Source organism: Cetorhinus maximus, chromosome 11, assembly GCF_964194155.1.
Source record: "Cetorhinus maximus chromosome 11, sCetMax3.hap1.1, whole genome shotgun sequence".
Lineage (NCBI taxonomy): Eukaryota > Metazoa > Chordata > Chondrichthyes > Lamniformes > Cetorhinidae > Cetorhinus > Cetorhinus maximus.
The window spans coordinates 61981634-62005702 of NC_135889.1; the positions used below are offsets into that span (position 1 = coordinate 61981634).

General features: G+C 43.6%; 1 protein-coding gene across 1 annotated transcript in view; it reads right to left on the minus strand.

Annotated features, from left to right (window-relative positions):
- The window catches only part of LOC144686635 (ferroportin-like), a 60513-nt gene that overhangs the window by 19732 nt on the left and 16712 nt on the right, over positions 1-24069 (minus strand). Inside the window, exons 5-6 of the mRNA XM_078552095.1 lie at positions 7118-7241; positions 4187-4414 (exon numbers count right to left, since the gene is read on the minus strand). Of these exons, the coding sequence (XP_078408221.1) occupies positions 4187-4414; positions 7118-7241 (352 nt within the window). The remainder of the gene's footprint in view (positions 1-4186; positions 4415-7117; positions 7242-24069) is intronic.

The window sequence follows — 24069 nt, forward strand, 5'->3', positions numbered from 1 at the left end:
ATTCCGGGCTTGGCACGATGCTGAACTCTTCTTCCGCCACCTTCGTCTCCGTGCTCACTTCTTTGGGCAGGAGTCCTCTCCCCGTTCAACGGATCCTTTTACCCGCCTCCAATATTCTCCCTCCACCTGGACCCCTCCCTCTGGATTCTTACCTGCTCTTGATCTTTTCATTAAGAACTGTCGGCGTGACATCAGTCATCTCAATTTCTCTGCTCCTCTCACCCACTCTGACCTGTCTCTTTCTGAACTTGCCGCACTCCGTTCTCTCAGGACCAACCCTGACTTTTTCATCAAACCTGCTGACAAGGGTGGTGCTGTTGTTGTCTGGCGTACTGACCTCTATCTCGCAGAGGCTGAGCGCCAACTCGCAGACACTTCCTCCTACATCCCCTGGACCATGACCCCACCACTGAACATCAAACCATTGTTTTCAGGACTGTCACTGACCTCATCTCCTCTGGAGATCTTCCTTCCACAGCTTCCAACCTCATAGTCTCCCAACCTCGGACGGCCCGCTTCTACCTCCTACCCAAAATCCACAAACAGGACTGTCCCAGTAGACCGATTGTGTCAGCCTGTTCCTGCCCCACAGAACTCATTTCTTGTTATCTTGCCTCCATTCTCTCTCCCCTTGTCCAGTCTCTTTCCACCTACATCCGCGATTCCTCTGACACCCTACATCATATCAACAATTTCCAGTTCCCTGGCCCCAACCGCCTCCTCTTCACCATGGACGTCCAATCCCTCTACGCCTCCATCCCCCAACGTGATGGTCTGAGGGCTCTGCTTCTTCCTCGAACAGAGGCCCGAACAATCCCCATCCACCACCACTCTCCTCCATCTGGCTGAACTTGTTCTCTCACTGAGCAATCTCTCCTTAAACTCGTCTCACTTCCTCCAAATAAAAGGTGTGGCTATGGGTACCCGCATGGGCCCCAGTTATGCCTGTCTCTTTATGGGGTATGTGGAACATTCCTTGTTCCAGTCCTACTCAGGCCCCCTGCAACAACTCTTTCTCCGGTACATCGATGATTACTTCGGTGCTGCTTCATGCTCTCATCTGGACCTGGAAAAATTTATTAACATGGCTTCCAATTTCCACCCCTCCATCATTTTCACATGGTCCATCACTGACACTTCCCTTCCCTTCCTTGACCTCTCTGTCTCAATTTCTGGTGATAGACTATCCACCAATATTCATTACAAGCCTACCGACTCCCACAGCTACCTCGACTACAGCTCCTCACACCCTGCTTCCTGTAAGGACTCCATCCCATTCTCTCAGTTCCTTCGCCCCCGTCGCATCTGTTCTGATAATGCCACTTTCCAAAACAGTTCTTCTGACATGTCTTCCTTCTTCCTTAACCAAGGTTTTCCACCCATGGTGGTTGACAGGGCCCTCAACCGTGTCCGGCCTATCTCCCGCGCATCCGACCTCACACCTTCCTCTCCTTCCCAGAAACATGATAGGGTCCCCCTTGTCCTCACTTACCACCCCACCAGCCTCCGCATTCAAAGGATCATCCTCCGCCATTTCCGCAAACTCCAGCATGATGCCACCACCAAACATATCTTTCCTTCACCCCCCCGTCAGCATTCCGTAGGGACCGTTCCCTCTGGGACACCCTGGTCCACTCCCCCATCACTCCCTACACCTCAACCCCTTCCCACAGCACCTTCCCATGCAACTGCAGAAGGTGCAACACCTGCCCCTTTACCTCCCCTCTCCTCACCGTCCAAGGGCCCAAACACTCCTTTCAAGTGAAGCAGCACTTCACTTGCATTTCCCTCAATTTAGTCTACTGCATTCATTGCTCCCAAAGCGGTCTCCTCTACATGGAGAGACCAAATGCAGACTGGGTGACCGCTTTGCTGAACACCTTCGGTCTGTCTGCAAGCATGACCCAGACCTCCCTGTTGCTTGCCATTTCAACACGCCACCCTGCTCTCATGCCCACATGTCCGTCCTTGGCCTGCTGCAATGTTCCAGTGAAGCTCAACGTAAACTGGAAGCACAGCACCTCATCTTCCAATTAGACACTTTACAGCCTTCCGGACTTAACATTGAGTTCAACAACTTCGGACTGTGAACTCTCTCCTCCATCCTCACTCCCTTTTTTCCAATAGTTATTATATTTTTTAAATATATTTTTTTTCTTTTCCCACCTATTTCTATTATTATTTAAAAAATGTATTTCCATCCATTGTTTTATCTCCACCTTTTAGCCTGTTTCGATCCCCTCCCCCCACCCTACCCCCACTAGGGCCATCTGTCACTTGCTCGTCCTGCTTTCTACCCTTAATGTCACCATTAGCACATCCTTTAGCTAATATCACTACCGTCAACAGCCCTTTGTCCTTTTGTTTATGACATCTTTGGCAATCTCTCCTTTGCCTCCACCTATCACTGGCCCTCTATCCAGCTCCACCTATCCCACCCCCCTTAAACAGCTTATATTTCACCACATTTCTTATTCCTCTTTCGAATAAGTCCGTACGGACTCGAAACTTTAACTCTGTCTTCCTTTCCACAGATGCTGTCAGACCTGCTGAGTTTTTCCAGCAATTTTTGTTTTTGTTTCAGATTTCCAGCATCCGCAGTATTTTGCTTTTAGCATGGTAAACCATCTTGGATGCAGAATGGTGAAGGAGGGACAGTGAAGCACAGTCATAGACATTGTCATTTTAAACTTTGGCTAGAGTACTTCAATGTTGGGAATGGTGGAAGTTCGACTGAAAGATTCAAATAGAGATTTTGGGAGGGACAGGCACAGATCTAGTGGTCAATTACATGTTCAGGACCTCAGAGAGTGAACAAGGGTTGTAAATGGAATTGTAATTGGAGATCAAGGCCAGGCTGTTTTGACGTAGGGGGTGATAAAAGTGGTTTTGAAAGTATAGGATAATTCCTGAGGAAAGGGAACCATTAACAATAGCAGACAGCATGGGAGCCAGAAAACGAATTTAGGTAGCGAGTGGATCCAAGGAGCAGGTGGGTCTCAGGGAAGAGAGGATCTTCATGAGGGCAGAGAGGAAGTAGGTGACATACTTTCTCTCCCATGCATTTAACTAGCTTACCCTTAAATGCACTATACCAAACCCTCAACTACTCCATGTAGTTCCATATTTGGCCAGCATTTCTCCCAAATTCCTTAATGGATTTATTAGTGACTATTTTATATCTTACAGCTCCTAGTTTCGGACTCCCTTCAAAATAGAAAGATCTTCTCTATGTCTACCTTATTAAATCCCTTCATAATGTTAAAGACCTCTATCAGCTCCTCTCTTAGCCCTTTATTTTCTGGAAAAAATAGGCCCAACTTGTTCAGTTTTTCCTGCTAGTTGTATCCTCTCAGTTATGATACCATCCTTACAATTTTTTTTGCACTTTCTCTAAAGCATCCAAATGCTTTTGATTATATGGTGACCAATAAGATGGGTAGAGGAGTTCCAGGGCACAACTGGTCGTGGGCTAAACAAACCTGAGGTATCCTTGCCCTCCAAAAGATAATTCTGAAGTAACAGGTGATTTTGGCAAAGGGGAGAGTACAGTACGGAACTGATAAACATGCAATTACTGCATGCAGAAAGAAAACTACCAACCATATTTGGGAATAGACAACAAAAACTGAAGAAATGTGTATAGAGCTTCTGGGTGGCTTTTCTGACATAAAATCAGCATAACTCCCACAGAAATGGCTAAAAATAGATTTCTGGCCATTGGTCCTCAAAGTTATGGCAAGAGTTTGGCAGCCCACGAATATTCAGTTCCAGAACAAGGAACTAGTTCCTATTCCTGATTTGGAACTGGCAACCATCTTGGTTAAGAATACAGTGCAGGAATACTGAAAATATAATACAAACACAAAAGTGTTGTCAAACACCACAACTCAATTGCAATACTGGCATTGATTCTTTCTGTGTCATAATGACAAAACAGGTGTATGTGTTTTTACAATCACTGGTCTGTAACTCAACTGACTAAGCAATCAGTCCTAGACAACACATAAGTTTTTCAATAAACTTTTCTTACTTAAACAATTCAATACCTGATTTTAAAATAACACCGTTATTTTCTGATTAAATTTAGTATTTTTAGTGCAGTGAATTCAATAGAAAATGCGTGCAAATACAATTAATTATAAAACCATTTTAGTTACAATCATCTTTAAGTGGTATGTCATACCTGAAACTTCCTCCTCCTTGGTCTGGTTATCACCTTTTCTTGCTAGCGCTGGAATCATTTTATAAATTTTCTGCAGCAACAAATATTCAAAACACACAGAGAACAAATTCCAACCAGCTATAAAGCCACAACCAACCACAGAGGAGCTGAAAGTCATAATCTGACCCACGGCCATTGGTGAAAGCAATTTGCTGAGAAGATCAATTTGCCTCATTGTAGCATTCATGCCTATAAAAGCAAAAGCATGGGCTTGGTTTCAATGATCTTTGGATATGTATAGTATTTCATACCTCAGTTATATTAATAAGCAACAAAATTCTGATTTCAGGCTTCCTACAAATGTTAAATGATAGCTAGGACCATACTCTTGCCCTTCAATTATTTTCATATCAAAGCAAATGGAACAAATTTTCCTAGTCCATGACAGCACTGGGCTATTGCAAGAATTGATATTAAATCTATTTGAAATATTTGTAAAAAATTGCTTTACCAGTAATATTTCCTTGAACATATAAGGATGGGTACATGACTGAAATGCCACAACCTGTGATTTTACAGATGCTAACTGATCTGCTATAAATAGACAACATTTTCTGGGTTATTTTAAGATTTCCAATATTTGCAGTTTTTCCTTTTTATTTTGCTCAGTATTAAACTCTGTACTTTGAAAGACTTATAACATAAAATGTTTTAAATGGTGACAAACACAATGGGCTGGATTCATGGGAGTGGGGGAAGCGCATTGCTTGCCCCTCCATTGCAAGAGTCAGCTGGCAGCCAACGCACCTAGAGGCCTGCCGCACAGCTATAACACGCTGTCGGCAGACTAAACAGGCCCAAGATTGGGACTTCTGCTGCTCAGTGGGAAGAGGTCCCACCTTTGAGAGCTGATGGCTAATTAGTTTCTCTGGAAGCTCTAGCAGCTCCAGAACTGAGTAGCAGACACTGCTGGGGCTGTAAGCAGGCCCATGCAGAATGCAGCCATGGCATTTGGACCCAGGTAAGTTGGGGGTCTTGGACGGGGGTAGGGGGGCAGCCTAGGGAGGGAGTGGAGGAGAGTGGGAGGGTGAGTTTTGGTGGCCAGTCCGGGAGGAACAAAGGGGCGGTAACAACTTGGGGGAATGGCCCCAGTGCACAAAGGGCAACCCCCTGAATGCTGTCCACCCACCCTCCCCACTTTGTTCCCGCTGTTACAAAGATTACTTTAAAAAAATGGCCTGTCTACTCCCGCCCACCAACCCATGTTTAACGGTGTGGGCAGTGTATTATCTGGGTCAACTGGTTTGTTAACAAGCTCGATTGACACATAATTATTTATTTTAAAAAGGCAGGCGGGCAGCTGATTTCAGCACCTGCTCACCTACCATTTTATGGGGTCAGCTCGCGGATGGGCAGGAAGGTGGTGGGCTTGTCACCCTTTGTATTTTACGTGCATCCCTCCCCCCGCCAAAAACAGGTCCAGCGGGAGGGGGGGTAGGGGGGGATGTTGGGGGGGCATAAAATCCAGCACTATATATTTGATGTGTGAATTTAGGATATATCTAAAAGCAAGTTGGTGATCCTCTGTCAATTCCAACAAAAAGTCTCTGCTTAAAACATTATTCCACCTTTATGGATGCTGACGGGTCTTTGGTGCATTTCCAATACTTTTAGTTTGTACTACCATTTTTTCTTTAATTTCCCTGGTAATAACCTCTCTGAAAGGAAAGCATATTACACTTTCATCAATAGAATATACCCAGGTTTTCAAAGCAAAAAATATGTAAGTGACATTGTTTTATGAAATTGGCATTGATGAGGTTTCGGGCCTGGCATAGACATGTGAATCTTTTCCTTAAGCCATCATTTAGCAATTCTTTATCCAGGAGAAGCAATATAATGCACACTGAAACAGCATTATCAACATAGTTTCAACCATACCAATAAGAAAAATAACAGATCAGTCAGCATCTGTAAAATAACAGGTTATGGCATAGGCTGTTTAAGCAAATTTTACCAGTAAAGCGACTGATACAAATATTTCAAATAGATTTAATATCAATACTTTTAGTAGCTCAAAGCTGTCATGGATGTGGAAAATCTTGTCTCATTCTGCTTTGATGTAAAAAGAGGTTAAAGGCAAGAATATAGTCCTAGATATCATTTAATATTTCTGGGAAATCTGAAATTCCATCCAAAGTGGATATTGCTCAATGGAATAAATACCTGAAATGTTGAAAAATAAACACAGAATCTTTATTTGTGGTATACTTTACATAATGCTCTTGAAACTAACCAGCATGGCTGATGGAGAAATGCCATCAGGAAATTTATAATAAAATTTATAGTTAGAACTATCCTGATTGGTTGTTGGCAAATTTTGTACATTCTATATCAAGGAGAGAACGAAAGAGAGAACATTACAGATAGTAAGGATATGCAGATGAGCAATGGCACAGAGAACAAAAATGCATGAGAAAAATGAGAGCATGCATGTCAAAGCCGTGGTGGAGAGGTGAAGCACATGGTAGAAAGGTGGCGGGGGATAGAGAAGACTACTGGGCATGCGGGCAAGGGGAAAACATGCTGCATACGAGAAAACATACACAACAGGAAAAGGTAAGAATGCATAAGATAATGGAGGTGCAGAGCAGATAGGGGGTGTAGAATATAGGCCAGGAGCTGATGAAGGAAGTGGGGTAGCGTAGGTGCAGTACATGTACATTGAGGAATGAAGTGAAGTTAAAGAGTGCATGCAAGAATTTTTATCCACACTTACTGAAAGACAAAATCAATATTGAAAGCTGGATAATTTTATGGAAATGTTAAATCACGAGGATATTTGCAAACTTTTCTGCAATTAGTATCAAGACCATCAAGGTGGGAAAAGAAAACTAATATCTGTTCATCAACCAAGAAATTGTATTTTTCCAAAACTGGTATGATATTTACTTGATAGTTTGTCACTGTCTCCAGCAATCACTATAATCCAGTCCCGTTGGATTGCAATTGACATAGCTGTACTAGCCAGGTCTGCAATCACACCAATGACAATCACCAACGTGTAACAAACAATCTGTTAAACAAGAAGTAAATTGATTAAAATTGAGCCAAGAAAACTGACCTTATAGTGTCTGCAACAATGTCTCATGCTCATATATAACCACACAATATTTTGAAAATAGGCAATTTATGCAAGGCCAATTTGTTAAATTAAATTACCTTTGCAGAAGGAAAAATGGTTTGTCCTTCATATTGAAGATAGCCATTCACTTAGGATGTGCAACCACCTAGATACTTGAGCTCCTTTTAATAATGTGTAATCTGCTACCCCTGCAGAATAACCAGTCTTAAAAAGCCAGTAGTGTAACCTGGTGTCATGGAATACAAGATGGCCAAACCATTTGCTATCTGCCATAACAGAACCATTATCCCAAAAAGCAAACCTGACCATTGGCTAACAACAGAATTCCTATTTACATCAAGGTGAACAGAGGCATTTTGAGTAACAAAACTTGCCTCAGATCTTATTACAACATATAAAATTCTTAAGGAGCTTGATATGGTAGCTACTGGGAGAATGTTTCCCCTAGCTGGGGTATCTAGAACTAGGGTGCACAGTGTCAGAATAAGGGGTCAGCCATTTAGGACTGAGATAAGGAGACATTTCTTCACTCAAAGGTTTGCAGATCTTCGGAATTTTCTACCTCAGAGAGATGTGGAAGCTCAGTCGTTGAATATATTCAAGACCATTTGGACCATTTTAGATCATTTGATACTAAGAAAATTAAGAGATATGGGAATACTGAGGGAAGGGAGTTGAGATGGAAGATCAGCCACGATTGTATTGAATGGCAGAGCAGGCTCGTAGGGCCAAATGCTCCTATTTCTTATAATCTCTGCCACTGTCTGTCTGTTTGTGAACAATATGTCTCAAAAACAAATGGACGGGTTTCAACGAAACTCAATACACGATAAGGTATTGCCCAAGAAAGAACTGATTAGTTTTGGCGAATACGCATATCTGGATTCTAGAATTTTTCAAAGATCTGCTAACATTGGGAATTCAGGTGAATTGACTATTTATTTAGAATGTTGTTGGCTGTGTTTTAATTAGAATGTTGTTGATTGTTTTAAAATTTTGCGGATTGTCTCAATTGCTGTGGTGAAATTAGTCACAGCTGTCAAAATGTGAGCAGAGTTTTCAGAGCAGGTTGTTGGATGTGGATTGGCCTTAAGCCTCCTCACTGAGAGGAAGGTCTTAATAAAAAAATGTCTTTGTTTAGCTTTGTAGTTTTATGGCTTGCCCAGGAATTTGTAGAAATAATCAAAAAACATTTATAGTTCATCTCCGGCATTAGCCAGCTTTTAAATTGTCATCCTGAATATTTTAAGATAGTGTTGTATTGCAGAAACAACATTTATTGCAGAAATCTTAGCAATTTTTAATCATAAGCCAAATGCTAAAAATGTGCAAATTTTCTACTTTGATCTTATGAAAACTATGAAGCTTTCTTTCATAATTCTTTGTGCATTTAAGACATACAAGTTTATGTTACAACAAAAAACAGATAAACTTGGAACTAAAGGTGTAACACTGCTACCATCATCAATCCAAACTAATCCCCAATAAACAACACCAAGGGCTTTAGTAGTGTTTCCACCTCCTCACTCCCAACCCATCCCCACCCCATTGACCAGGAAATTCACCTTCAACAGAAATAGAGCACAATGCCATAGAACAATCCTCAGCTGAGGAACACTCCAGCCTCCCTAAACTCACCCTACTAAACAAAACTTTTGAGTTTGCCCCACAAAATTTAGCCTTTTTCCCACTACAACATCTTGCACCTTCCAATGATGCAAATTCTATTCTCATCTCCATCCTACTGAGCGCTATTTTTATACTCTTCCCGTTCCCTTCCAGTTCTTCTTTCCCTCAAGTCTCCTATCATCTGCTTCTCCTTTGCCATTTACTCTCATCTTTCTCTTCTTCTCCTCCTCTCTGCTTTCCCATTCTCTTCTCTATCGCTCATCCCGTTCTCTTTCTCTTTCCAACCACTGTGTTCTCTTCCTCTACCCATCCCTCTGTCAAGACTTCTCCCCTCCCTTCTGCCGAGTTGCAAACACTGCAACACATCAGGGAATAGGAAAGTTACCTGGGTACTTTGTTCCAGGAAGCGGTCACACCCCTTTGGTTCATGGTCAGGAACAGAAGGGTGTGACTGCGAGTGAGGTGGGAATGGGGAGCATGAATGTAGAAGTGGAGGGGCCTCAGCCCTCGCAATTGTCTAACGGATTCAAGGTTCTTTTAGCCTGTACGGGCGAAAGTGCAGGTTGTAGGGTGTATGAACGAACTGACCATGGCACCGTGGTACAGGAAGCCATTCAAACCAGGGGAGCCAATAGGAATGTAATCGTAGTATGGGACTGTAGAGACAGAGGGTTGGACACAGTTCTCTGCAGCTGAGAGCAAGAGTCCAGAAGGCTGTGTTGCCTGCCCGGTGCCAGGGTTCAGGACATCTGCTCTGGGCTGCATAGGAACTTGCAGAGGGAGGGAGAGGATCCAGTTGTGGTAGTCCACATGTGTACTATGGAGAAAGATAAGACTAGGAAAGAGTTTTTGCTTAGAGAGTATGAGCAGCTAGGGGCTAAATTAAAAAGCAGAACCACAAAGGTAATGATCCCTGGATTATTAGCACAGTCACCACCAAATTGGAGTAGCGTAAATAAGCTTAGACAGTTAAATGTGTGACTCAAAGATTGGTGTGGGAGAAATGGGTTTTCATTCATAGGGCACTGGCACCAATACTGGAGAAAGTGGGAGCTGTACTGTTGGGACGGTCTTTACCCAACTGTGCTGGGACCGGTAGACTCACAGGCTAGACTCGTTTACAGCACAGAAGGAGGCCATTCAGGCTATCGTGTCCATGCCAATCAACAAAGATCTGACTACACTAATCCCATTTTCCAGTGCTTGGCCCATAGCCCTGGAGGCTATGGCAACACAAGTGGATATCTAAATACTTCTTAAATGTTACAAGAGTTTCCGACTCAACCAACCTTTCAGGCAGTGAGTTCAAGACTCCCACCACCCTCTGGCTGAAAACATTTCTCCTCAACTCCCGTCTTAGCCTTCTACCTCTTACCTTAAATCTATGCCCCCTGGTTATTGACACCTCCACTGATGGAAAAAGTGCCTTCCTATCCACCCTATCCATGCCCCTCATATCTTATACACCTCTATCAGGTCCCCTCTCAACCTTCGCAAAAAAACCCCAGCCTATCCAATCTTTCTTCACAGCTCAGACCCTCCAGCCCAGGCAACATCCTGGTAAATCTCCTCTGCACCCTCTCTAGTGCAATCACATCCTTCCTATAATATAGTGACCAGAACTGCACGAAGTACACCAGTTGTGGCCTAACCAGTGTTTTATACAGTTCCAGCTTAACCTCCCTGCTCTTGTATTCTGTGCCTCGGTTGATAAAGGTAAGTGTCCCGTTTACCTTCTTAACCACCTTATCGCAGGGTGCGATTGACTGCACGCATGTGGCACTCAGGTCTCCATCGTGACACTCAGTGGACTTCATCAACCGCAAGGGCTTCCACTCACTGAATGTGCAGCTGGTATGCTGCACCAGAAACACATCCTGCAGGTATGCACATGATTTCCAGGAAGTGTGCACGACGCCTACATCCTGAGTCGCTCGCAGATCCCTGCAGTCTTCCAGGGTCCACAGACACTGCAGGGTTGGCTCCTTGGGGACAAGGGCTTCCTGCAGAGGCCGTGGCTGATGACACCCATGCAGCGTCCTCAGACTGCAGCAGAACAATACTATAATGAGGCTCATGCAGCAGCTTGCAACTTTTATCTACCTGCCCTGCTGCCTTCAGGGATCTGTGGATATGCACACCGAGGTCCCTCCGGTCTTCAGTACTTTCCAGGGTCCTACCATTCATAGTGTAATCCCTTTCCTTGTTAGCCCTCCCCAAGGGCATTACCTCACACTTTTCCGGGTTGAATTCCATTTGCCACTTCTCTGCCCATCTGACCAGTCCATTGGTATCTTCCTGCAATTTTCGGCTATCCTATTTACCACCCTACCAATTTTCGTGTCATCCGCGAACATCTTGATCATACCCCCTACATTTAAGTCCAAATCATCTATGTACACCACAAACAGCAAGGGCCCCAGCACTGAGCCCTGTAGAACCTCACTGGAAACAGACTTTCAGTCACAGAAACATCCCTCTACCATTACCCTCTGCTTCATGCCTCTCAGCCAATTTTGGATCCAACATGCCACTTTGGCTTGGATCCCATGGGCTCTTACTTTCTTGACCAGTCTGCCACGAGGGACCTTATGAAAAGCCTTGCTAAAGTCCATGTAGACCACATCAAATGCATTACCTTCATCAACACTCCTGGTTACCTCCTCAAAAAATTCGAACAAATTTGTCAAACAGTACCTTCCCTTAACAAAGCCATGCTGACTATCCCTGGTTAATCCTGTATCTCCAAGTGCAGATACATTCTCTCCCTCAGAATTCTTTCTAGTGACTTCCCCACCACCGAGATTAGACTGACTGGCCTGTAATTTCCTGATCCATTCCTTCCTCCCTTTTTTAATAATGGGACAGCGTTAGCAGTCATCCAGTCCTCTGGGACCTCAACTGTGGCCAGAGAGGATTTGAAAATTACTGCCAGGACCCCTGAATCTCTTCCTTATATATGTCAAAACAATAAATTTTTAAAAAAGAGTAATTAATAAAAATGCCCATTAAAATGTGCCAAGCAGCAGAGTTCATCAATAAAACCTTTTTTTTGCTTTTTCGCTTCAGAAGCAAAACTAGAGAGAGACAGCCCAGAGCCACCAGGAAAAGGGTGGGGACCAGGCCTGAGCTAAGGAGTTGAGTTTAACTAACACTGACCATGCAGTTACCTCTGGTGGCACACATTCCATGTGGGTCTTGGCGGAATTCATATGAAAGCAAGGGTCGGAAGAGAGTTGCCTTTCAGCCTGGGCCTTCCTCCTATCCCGACATGCCTTGTGTTTTCAGGAGGGCGGACGAGGAGGGTAGGGTGCGAGTTTCTGGCTCACACCACTCTTGGGGTTCACAGTCTCATACAAAATCTCCCAGAGTCTGACACACATGGGTCAGGATTTTCGGGTCGTTGGGCAGGTGTGGTAGGCAGGTCCGAAAGTGGCTGGGAAATGGGCCGCTGCCTGAGATCAGCCCCTGACCGCGATTTCACACTGGCTGGCCAATTAACAGCTAGCCAGTGCGAAAGGCACGCTGAAAAGTTCAGCACTGCCGGGGTGGGGGCAGGAAGAGGTCGAGCGCTGATGTCAGCGTGGGCGCGGGGAGCACGCAGTGAAAGCTCCCTGAAGGTAGAGAGCTGCCTCAGGGAACTGAAGAATTTTAAATACAAAAATAAACAGCACGAAATTCCAAAAAAACATGCCCCCACATAGGACTCACTCACCTGAACATGTAGATAATAAAAATTCTGCCCAAACATTTTCATTTTTTTCTAAATTAATATCGAAAACCTCATACCACCTTTGGATGATGTTTCCTCAAAAATGAAAAGGCCGCCTGGCCGATTCGCCTGCCCGCCAACTGTAACGTTGGACAGGCAGCGAAAATTCCACGTTAATTGAAACTTTAATGGCCTTAATCGGTCTCTTAATTGTCGGCAGGCGCATGACCAACTCTTGCGCGTGCCCGCCGACTGAAATATCGCGCGAGTGCATGATGACGTCAGGGCGCTTGCACGACATCATGCTATTTTACACCCGATCGGGTCGGGTGGGTGCCCGTCCATGGGACATAAAATTCTACCCATGCTCTCTCTCTCTCTCTCTCTCTCTCACTCTCACACACACACAGGCTCTCTCTCACACACACACACACACACACACACAAGTTCTCTCCCTCACACACACACACAGGCTCTCTCACACACACACACACAAATTCTCTCTCTCACACACACACATGCTCCCTCTCTCACACACACACAAACACACACAGAGGCTGTCATGCACAGACACACACACACAGATACACACAGGCTCTCGCTTTCACAGGCTCTCTTGCTCACAACACAGGCTCTCTCTCTCTCTCTCTCTCAACACACACACACACACACACACACACGGGCTCTCTCTCTCTCTTGCACATGCACAGACTCACTCCCCACGAAGTTTGGACACTACTTCAGGAGGAATTGATCAGGAGGTGGCAGCTATTTCTCTTCTCATTTGGTGGGCCTACCCGACCTCCACCGCCCTTGGAGCTACCCGACCTCCAGCCGCTCCCGGACCTACCCGACTTCCAGCCCGCCCCTGGACCTACCCAACCTCCAGCCTGCTCCCGGGCCTACCCGATCTCCAGCCGCCCCCGGGCCTACCCGATCTTCAGCCACCCCCAGGCCTACCCGACCTGCAGCTGCTCCTGGGCCAGCCCTACCTTCAGCCTCCTGGGCCTTCCCGACCTTCTCCTGATTGCTGGACACTTATCGCTTCCTGCTAGCCACCCTGCTTACAGCTCATCTCCTGAGCCCTTGCTTGCTTCCCTTGCACTCTGCTTTTCCTCGTGGTCTCCCGCTCGCTCCACTGTACTGGCCCTGTGCTCATTCAGGGGCCAGCGCCTGCTCAGGGGGGCGAGAGAGAGCCCATGCTCTGAAAACAAAGGAGCAGACAATCACCTTCACAATACTCACTGCTCATCCAATTAGAGACTGATTATCTCCCGAATTTGCTGTGCAGAAGAGGATCAGTCTCTGATTGCACGAGCAAATCCTTACAGGTCTTTCATTCAACTTACCCGTAATTTGAAGAGGGTCAGGTTGTGGCCCGTGAGTTGGGTTGGCCAATCTTGAGGTAAATGAATTGACGGCACAAATGGAAGTAAACAGGTATGATGTAATTGCCATTACAGAGACATGGCTGCAAGCTGAGCAAGACGGGAACTGAATGTTCAAGGGTATTCAACATTTAGGAAGGATAGACAAAAAGAAAAAGGTGGAGTAGCACTGTTAATAAAGGATAAGATCAGTACATTTGTGAGAGGTGATCTTAGATCGGAAGAACAAAATGTAGAATCAGTTTGGGTGGAATTAAGAAACAGCAAGGGACAGCAAACATTAGTAGCAGTTGTTTATAGGCCACCAAACAGTAGTGGTAATGTAGAGCACGGTATAAATCAGGAAATTAGAGGTGAATGTAACAAAGGTAATGCAGTAATCATGGGGGACTTCAATTTACATGTAGGCTGCATAAATTTAATTAGCAATAATGCTGTGGAGGATGAATTCCTGGAACGTATACAAGATGGTTTTCTGGAACAGTATGTTGAGGAACCAACTAGAGATTGGCTATTTTAGATCAGCTATTGTGCAATGAGAAAGGGCTAATTAATAATCTCATTGTAAAGGAGCCTCTCTTCATTCAAGTCATTAATATAGGTTGTAAGTAGCCAGGGCTCTAGCACTGCTCCTTGTGGTACTCCAGTTATCACTGCCTTCCAACTTGTAAAATTTATGAAAGGGAAATCATGTTTGACAAACCTGTTAAGAGTTTTTTGAGGATGTAACTAGCAGATGAGATAAGGAGAAACCAGTGGATGTGGTATATTTGGATTTTCAGAATGTTTTTGATAAGGCCCACTCAGGAGGTTAGTAAGCAAAATTGGAGAATGTGGGATTGGGGGTAAAATATTGGCATGGACTGAGAATTAGTTAACAGACAGAAACCAGAAAGTAGGAAGAAACAGTCATTCTCAGGCTGTGACTAGTGGGGTACTGCAAGGATCAGTGCTTGGGCCACAGTTATTCACAATCTATATCAATGATTTGCGTGTGGGGACCAAGTGTGATATTTCCCAATTTGTTGATGGCACAAATCTAGGTGGGAATGTGAGTTGTGGGGAGGATGCAAAGAGTCTTCAAGGGGATTTAGACAAGCTAAGTGAGTGGGCAGAAACATGACAGGTGGAATATGTGAAGTTATCCATTTTGGTTAAAAAAAACAGAAATACAGAGTATTTCTCAAATGGTGAGATATTGGAAAGTGTTGATGTCCAAAGGGACCTGGTATCCTTGCTCTTGAGTCACTGAAAGCTAACATGCAGGTGCAGCAAGCAATTAGAAATACAAATAGTATGTTGGCCCTTATTGCAAGAGGATTCAAGAACAGGAGTAAAGAAGTCTTGCTGCAATTGCACAGAGCCTTGTGAGACTGTACTTGGAGTATTATGTACAGTTTCGGTTTCCTTTCCCAAGGAAGGATACACTTGCCATAGAGAGAGAGTGCAACAAAGGTTCACCAGACTGATCCCTGGGATGACGCGATTGTCCTATGAGGAGAGATTGAGGAGACTGAGCCTATGTTCTCTAGAGTTTTGCAGAATGAGTGCTAATCTCACTGAAGCATACAAAATTCTTGAAAAGCTCGATAGATAGATGCAGGAAGGCTGTTTACTGGACTGGGAGGTCTAAAACCAGGGGACACAGTCTCAGAATAAGAGAGAGGCCATTTAGGACTGAGATGAGGAGTAATTTCTTCACTCAGAAGTTGGTGAATCTTTGGAATTCTCTACCCCAGAGGGCTGTGGCGGTTTGGTCATTGAGTATATTCAAGGCAGAGATTGATAAGATTTCTAGATCTTAGAGATAACAAGGGATATGGTGATAATGTGGCAAAATGGCTTTGAGATAGAAGATCAATCATGATCTCGTTGAATGGTGGAGCAGGCTCAATGGCCCGAATGGCCTACTCCTGCTTCTTATGTTCCTACATTCTCTTAGTCCTCCAGTCTCACTTAAGCTACTACTCCATCTTTGCTCTCCATTCTCTCCTTCTCCTATTTGCTCATTCAATCCTAATCCTTCTTTCGCTTCTTCTCCCCCAGCTCTTCCCTCCACTCCCCTAGCTCTTCCCCCACCCTTCCTCATTCCTCTTCCCCCCTTCCTTTCCTCCATGGCAATTTCCCTCTCTTCCCTGCCCCTCATCATTCCTCTTCCCTTCCCCAATCATCATTCCTTTCTCTCTTCCCTCCACAACCAACTCTCATTTTCGCTCTTCTCCTTTTTCTCTCTCTTCATTCCCTTTGTCCCCATTTCTCCTGCCATGGACAGAGTTTATATGACCTCTTACTTCCAATAATTGGTATGTTTTGAATTGAAAAAAGTGTGTTTTTTCGTACCCTGTTTGAGTGTATATCCCAATTAAATAATTCAGCAGCAAGCTTTTGTTAGTTTAAAATAAAGAAGGTTAATAATTCTCACACACTTACCTGAATTAAGCACAACATCACATATACTCGGTCTCATGCATGCACGCACACACACACAAAGACTGAATACAGATAAAGGTCATGCACATTTACAGATTACAGTTATCTCAGTCTCTGGTTAATTAATGGTCTCCCGCCTGGCAGGTCTGCAGTTTCTTGGATTGTTTCAATGCTTTAAAGCTGAAGGGAAGGTCTTGTAAAGCAATGGGTTCACAGCAGGTTGTGAGGTTTCCTGCAGTCAAAGTTCTAGGAGGTTGCTTCTCAGGTGTACTTTAACTGGAATGGGTTACGTACTCTGGTTGCCTGATGTCTCGCAACTTCTTTCTGAGTCTGGTTTACAGACTGCCTGAACAGATGGTTCAATTGCCTTGGTAGAACTGCCTGCACAAAGCCCCTAGCTGATCTTTTAAAGACAACAAGGCAGGGTGTTCATGTTGATTACACATCCTGTGTTGTGGGTTAACGCTCTGAGGGTTTGAGAAGTCATCATTCTACAATGGGATGGTGATAGGGGTCATTGACTTCTTTCCACCACAAATTGAGTTTCAATCTTCCCTTTTGTTCAGTATGAAACATAGAGACAGGCAGTCTGGAAATTCCATCGTCCTTTTTGGAGTCCCCTGCTCTCCATCTACCCAGCCCCTCCCTCTCTCCCTCCTTCTCACCTCTCCTTCTCCCAACCCCACTCTTTTCCTAGCTGTGCCCTCCCATTCAGTCATCCAATTATCCTCTCTAAACTTATTTGACCTACAATTGGTATTGAATCCCAACATGCAATGCCAAAAGAGCTCAACTACTGTTTTTAAAATTTCAGAACATTCAGAGCAAAACAGATGCAGATTTTCAGACTATTTATGCATTGTTAATTTCTCATTCTCTCAAACTTATAGCTGGCTGTAATGTGACGTTCCCAAATATCCAATATTCAGTGTTAGCATAGCTCAGCTGACAGCATTGTAAGAAATTGGGGTCTTCAATATGTGGGTATCTTCGGCATTTTATAGGATTTTATAAGCAGCATTGATTGCCTCTCTTTCTAAACACTTTGACCTCTGAACAGTCCTAAGAAACAGCAAGGTCACTTAGTTCAGGCTGCCTTTTACAGATTCCGGAGTTGTTAGATGCCATTCTGTGCAACCCCTTCAGAAGCTAGATTCAGACAGCATAAATGCAAGCCATCTACAGTGCTGCTTTTGTCTGCACTGGAGTGCTGCTTTGGTCTGCATTTAAGTGCTTCAGTTGGATTTTGGTGAATGAGGGAGTTTTAAGGGTTAATTTAATTTAAGGGCTAATTTCTATCCACAATCTAGTGTTTCTTTAATTAAGCAAATAACTAAAAGTTGCTCTTTGGGTTTGGAGAAGGTTAAAACATGGCTCATTCAGGCTCTGCTTGCAGCCAGTTAATTAGTTAACTGGCTTAAACAGGTTTTCAGAAGCTAGATTCAGACAGCATAAAGCAAGCCATCTACAGTGCTGCTTTTGTCTGCATTTGAGCGCTTCAGTTGGAGTTTGGTGAGTGAGGGAGTTCGGTCAAGGGGGAAAGAGGTGATCCTTTCATTTTCTATCTTGCCTGCACAAAGAAGAGCAGCGGCCTTGGTAAGTCGTACTTGGTGAGTATTTCTACTGTCCTTAACATCCTCTAAAGGAAGTAAAATTAAGGGGAGTAATTTAAGGATAAGTCATGGCAGGGCAGCTCAGTCAGGTGTAATGCTCCTCCTGTGCATTGTGGGAAATCAGGGACACTTCCAGTGTCCATGGTTGCCACATGTGCACGAAATGTCTCAGATGAAATACGCGTTTCGGATCTGGAGCAACGGCTGGAGTCACTGTGGAGCATCTGCAGGGCTGAGATCTTCGTGGATAGCACATGCAGTGAGGTGGTCACACTGCACCTAAAGAGTGCTCAGGCAGAAAGGGAATGGGGGACTGCCAGACAGAGTAAAGGCACTAGGCAGATAGTGCAGGAGTCCCCTGGGTCCATCTCCCTCTCTAACAGATTTTCCGTTTTTGGATACTGCTGGGGGAGATGGTTTCTCAGGGGAACGCAGCGAGAGCCAAGTTTCGGCACCACAAGTGGCTCAGCTGCACGGGGGGTGGGGGGCAGAAAAAAAGAGTGGGAGAGCAATAGTGATAGGGGATTCTATTGTAAGGGGAACAGATAGACGTTTCTGAAGCCGCAGGGTTGACACCAGGATGGTATGTTGCCTTCAAGGTTCCAGGGACAAGGATGTCACTGAGCAGCTGCAGGACATTCTGAAAGGGGAGGGCGAATAGCCAGAGGTTGTGGTCCATATCAGTACCAATGACATAGGTAAAAAGGGGAATGAGGTCCTGCAAGCAGAATAAAGGGAGCAAGGAAATAAATTAAAAAGCAGGGCCTCAAAGGTAGTAATATCAGGATTACGCCCAGTGCCACATGTTAGTGAGATCAGGAATAGGAGAATAAAACGGATGAATGCGCGGCTGGAGAGATGGTGTGAGAGGGAGGGATTAAGACTCCTGAGGCAGTGGGAATGATTTTGGGGAAAATGGGACCTGTACAAGCTGGACGGGGTGCACCCCAGCAGAACCGGGGCCGATATCTTTGCAGGGATATTCGCTAGTACTATCGGGGAGGGTTTAAACTAGAGTGGCAAGGGGATGAGAACCTGAATGGGGAGACACAAGAAAGGGAAATAAAGATAGAAATGAAAGACAGGAAAGTAAAAAGCAAAAGTGGAAGGCAGAGGAAACGGGGGCTAACAGCAAATGGGGCCATAGTACAAAAATGTGTAAAAAGACAAGTCTAAAGGCACTGTGTCTGAATGCACAGAGCATTCGCAATAAGGCAGACGAATTAACAGTGCAAATAGAAGTAAATGGGTACGATATGATTATGATTACAGAGACATGGCTGCAGGGTGACCAAGGCTGGGAATTGATATTCGATATTCCAAGGATATTCGATATTTAGGAAGGACAAGCAAATGGGGAAAGGAGATGGTGTGGCATTGTTAGTTAAGGATGAAATTAGTGCAATAATGAAAGAGGATATTGGCTCAGAAAATCTAGATGTAGAATCAGTCTGGGTGGAGTTAAGAAGCAACAAGGGGTAGAAAACATTTGTGGGAGGTGTATATAGGCCTCCAGACAGTAGTAGTAAGGTAAGGGACAGTATTAAACAGGAAATTAGAGATACATGTAACAAGGGTGCTACAGTAATCATGGGTGACATTAATCTACTTATAGACTTGGCAAACCAAATTAGCGATAATACTGTAGCGGATGAATTCCTGTAGTGTGTATGAGATGGTTCTTTAGACCAGTACATTGAGGAACCAACAAGGGAACAGGCTATCCTAGATTTGGTTTTGTGCAATGAGGAGGAGTTAATTAATTTGTTGTGTGGGGTCCTTTAGGGAACAGTGATGATATAATGATAGAATTCTCCCTTAGGTTGGAAAGTGAAATAATCCAATCCGAAACTAGGGTCCTAAATCTAAATAAAGGAAACTACAAAGGTATGAGGTGTGAGTTTGCTAAAACAGATTGGGGAACTTAATTAAAAGGCATGACAGTGGATAGGCAATGGAGAATATTTAAGGAACGAATGCATGCATTGAAAGTTATATATTCCTTTCTGGTGCAAAAACACAACAGGAAAAGTAGCCCAACCATGGCTAGCAAAAGAAATTAAGGATAGTATTAGCTCCAAAGAGGAGTCATATAAAGTTGCTAGAAATAGTAGCAAGCCTGAGGATTGGGAACAGTTTAGAATTGAACAAAGGAGGAACAAGAGATTAATTAAGAGAGGAAAAACAGAGTATGAGAGTAAACTTACAAGGAACATAAAAGAGGACTGTAAAAGCTTCTATCAGTATGTAAGAAGTAAAAGATTAGTGAAGACAAATGTAGGTCCTTTACAGTCTGAAACAGGAGAATTTATAATAGAAAACAAGGGTAAGGCAGAGCAATTAACCAACTACTTTAGTTCTGTCTTCACAGGGAAAGACACAAATAGCTTCCCAGAAATACTAGGGAACCAAAGGTCTACTGAAAAGGAGGAATTGAAGGAAATTATTATTATTAAAAAAACAGGGCTGGAGAAATTAATGGGACTGAAAGCTGATAAATCCCCAGGGCCTGATAATCCACATCCCAGGGTACTAAAAGGAGGTGGCCATGGAAATAGTGGATGCATTGGTTGTCATCTTCCAAAATTCTGTAGATTCTGGAACAGTCCTGGCAGATTGGAGGGTGGCAAATGTAACCACACTATTTAAAAAAGGGAGAGAAAAAACAGGGAATTACAGACCGGTTGGCCTAACATCAGTGGTAGGGAAAATGCTAGAGTCTATTATAAAGGATGTGATAACAGGAACACTTGGAAAATAGCAATGGGATTAGACAAAGTCAACATGGATTTACGAAAGGGAAATGGTGTTTGGCAAACCTACTGGAGTTCTTTGAGCAAGGATGTCTTACTGCAGCTATACAGGGCTTTGATGAGACCGCACTCTGGAGTATTGTGTGTAGTTTTGGTCTCCATACGTAAGGAAAGATGTAGTTTCCGTAGAGGGAGTGCAGCAAAGGTTCACCAGACTGATTCCTGGGATGGCAGAATTGTCGTATGAGGAGAGATTGGGCCGACTAGGCCTGTATTCACTGGAGTTTAGAGGAATGAGGGGAACTCAGTGAAACATATAAATCTCTGACTGAATGCAGGGATGATGTTTCCTCTGGCTGAGGGGTCTAGAACAAGGGGTCACAATCTTAGGATCGGGGTAGGCCATTTAGGACTGAGATGAGGAGAAACGTCTTCACTCAGAGAGTGGTGAACCTGTGGAATTCTTTACCACAGAGGGTTGTGGAGGCCAAGTCGCTGAATACATTTAATAAGGAAAGAGATAGATTTCTGGACTCTAAAGGTATCAAGGGGTTATGGGGAGAGAGCAGAACTATGATGTTGAGATAGAGGATCAGCCATGATCATACAGAATAGGCTCGAAGGGCCAAATGACCTACTCCTGCTTCTAATTTTTCTATGTTTCTATTTCTATGTTCCCAGAGTATTTAGAAAAGACCAAGATATGATCGACAGCAAGGTGTAAACCAAAAAACTGACCTCAAGCAGGTTGACGCACAGGGGGTGGTAACCACCCTGACGTTTTGAGTACCTGTCCTGTATCCATTCGTCAGAATAGCTAGATCGATGATTGACACTGAGTAAGCTACCAGACCCAAAAAAGGTATATAGATTGGTGTCATACTGGTGGTAATGCGCTGAGGTACTGTTGAGGTACCGATGAGGGCTGAGGTGCTGGTAAGTTGGCAGTGCTCGTTGGGCAGTTGCCTTCTTCAGATGGAAGATGGACCAGAGGAGGAGGAGGAAGATCAAGAGACTGAGGGAACAGTTTCCAAACTGTTGAAAGCGGAATGCTGTTATCACAAGCTGTTATGTGTCTTATATTTATTTTTTCTGTCTAATTAGTTAATGTATCATATCTAAACTGTTGTTTCTTAAGCAACTTAATAAACCATCTTAAAATTACTTACGACTGGTCGACTGCCTATTTAGGGATCTGTAGTCCCAAATCCAAAAATCTACAATTGGTGTCAGAAGTGGGATCCACAGTAGTCGAATTTGAGAAACAACAGTTTTATATTGTAGTTAAATGTGTGGTTAGTTATTAAGTGAAGCCAGGAGTCACAATGACATTCACTAGGGAATGACGGATTGGGAGTTTGAAAGTCAAAACAAGCAAGCCTGGAGTGAGATGTTACAAGTGGATTTTTGATAAGCTTTCTAAAAATGTTCAGAAAGGAAAGATTGAATTGAAAAAGTTCCAGAATAAATTGGTCTACGGTGTACATGTGTTTGCCTTACAGCAGAATAAAAAGCATAAGGAGTTAAGGGAACAAGTCAATAAATTACAAATGGGATTGATATGTTCAATGAGTTCTGCTGCGGACAGGAGACACATAGGAGAGTACATTATACAAGGTGAAAAATGAGACCAAATACTGGAACCCCTGAGAGTTGAAGTGGCTCCGGAGGAGCTACGTGAGTCTTTCTTTTCAGAGTTAAACAGGGACCACGGAGGTTCCAAAGCAGAGTTAGAGAACAATTACTTTAAACAGCTCATCCTAGTTGCAGGCTCCTGAGAATGAAAACAAGAGATGGACTGGGACTCTCACAAGGTCCTAGTTAGCATCAAACAGGTCCCCACTGAAGGTCCGAATGTATTAATGTCAGTGGACTCTGACTTCTCCACCTTTATCAACCACGATCCTTACTCCGACACTATGAAGTTGGCAGCAATTTGCCCAGCTGTGAGTATACTATACATTCGAATTAAGGCATTGCTAATGTAAATTGTTCGCAAACATCAAAGATTCAAAAAAATTGGGTTCGAGGAAGAAGCTAAAATGTTTAAAATTCAAATGACACGTTTTACTGACTTTAATTAAACTGAGGTTCTGTTTAGGAAAAAAGATACAATCTGTACTGGTATACAACACTGAAGGCCAGGCTGTTCCCAAAATATGAAGGTAATCCTGCCATTTGGCAGCAATCCAATTTGAGCTTTTCACGATCATATGAGTTAAGTGAACTGCTAAAATTCAAACTAAAAACACTTATTACTGACTATTCCTTTCAAATTTGATTAAGTGGCAAACATCAAAAATTGAAATTTGTTTTAAAGGGGAAAAAGGATAAGCAAAAGAGATGGGAAAGATTCAGTTCCTTTTTGAGAGTCTGTGAGGCGGCAGTGTTTTTTTTTCAGAAGCTGGTTCTAAAAAGGTTTTGAAATAATTGGAATTTAACCTAAATTCTGGAGGAAGTTGGGGACAACAAAAGGATTTAACAAAACAAGTTTAAAATGGAGTTTGGGTTCTAATCGGGGAAGTTTTATTAAATTAGGTAAAGTGACGCAATTGCGTGCCAAGTTTTCTCTGTCCCCCTGCCAACCCCCCTAAACATGCCACGGAGTTAATTCTATCTGCTGACAACTGTTTATTTTTAAATTCATCACACAATCTTCGGATTACTGATGTATATTGGGCATTATTAGATTTTAAGTTTCTAAATTTACAGATATGATTGGACATATTAAGCCATTGGGCTCCTGATCAGAGCTACAATGGATTGTTTGTGTGTTTTTTAAACGGGTAATGATGGTTTCCAGCTCTGAGTGAACCCAAGCAGTTTTGAAAATTAAGGCACAGCAAAAAGACTTTACCTTTCTGAGACTTGGCCTTCACCATTCAGGCCATGTGTCACTATTTATTATGTTTTGGGACAAAATGTTTGCGTGTGGGAGACATGGAAATCACCTCTAAACTGATGGCAAATGCTTTTGTCTCTGATGTAACACCACCATTTAAAACCACCAAGCCTGCTTCTGAAACAAAAACAAAAATAGCTGGAAAAACTCAGCAGGTTTGACAGCATCTGCGGAGAGGAATAACGTTTTGAGTCCATATGACTCTTCATTAGAACTAAGGAAATATAGAAATGGGGTGAAATATAAGCTGGTTGAGGTGGGTGGGACAGGTAGAGCTGGATAGAGGGCCAGTAATAGATGGAGGCAAAGAAGAGATTGCCAAAGATGTGATA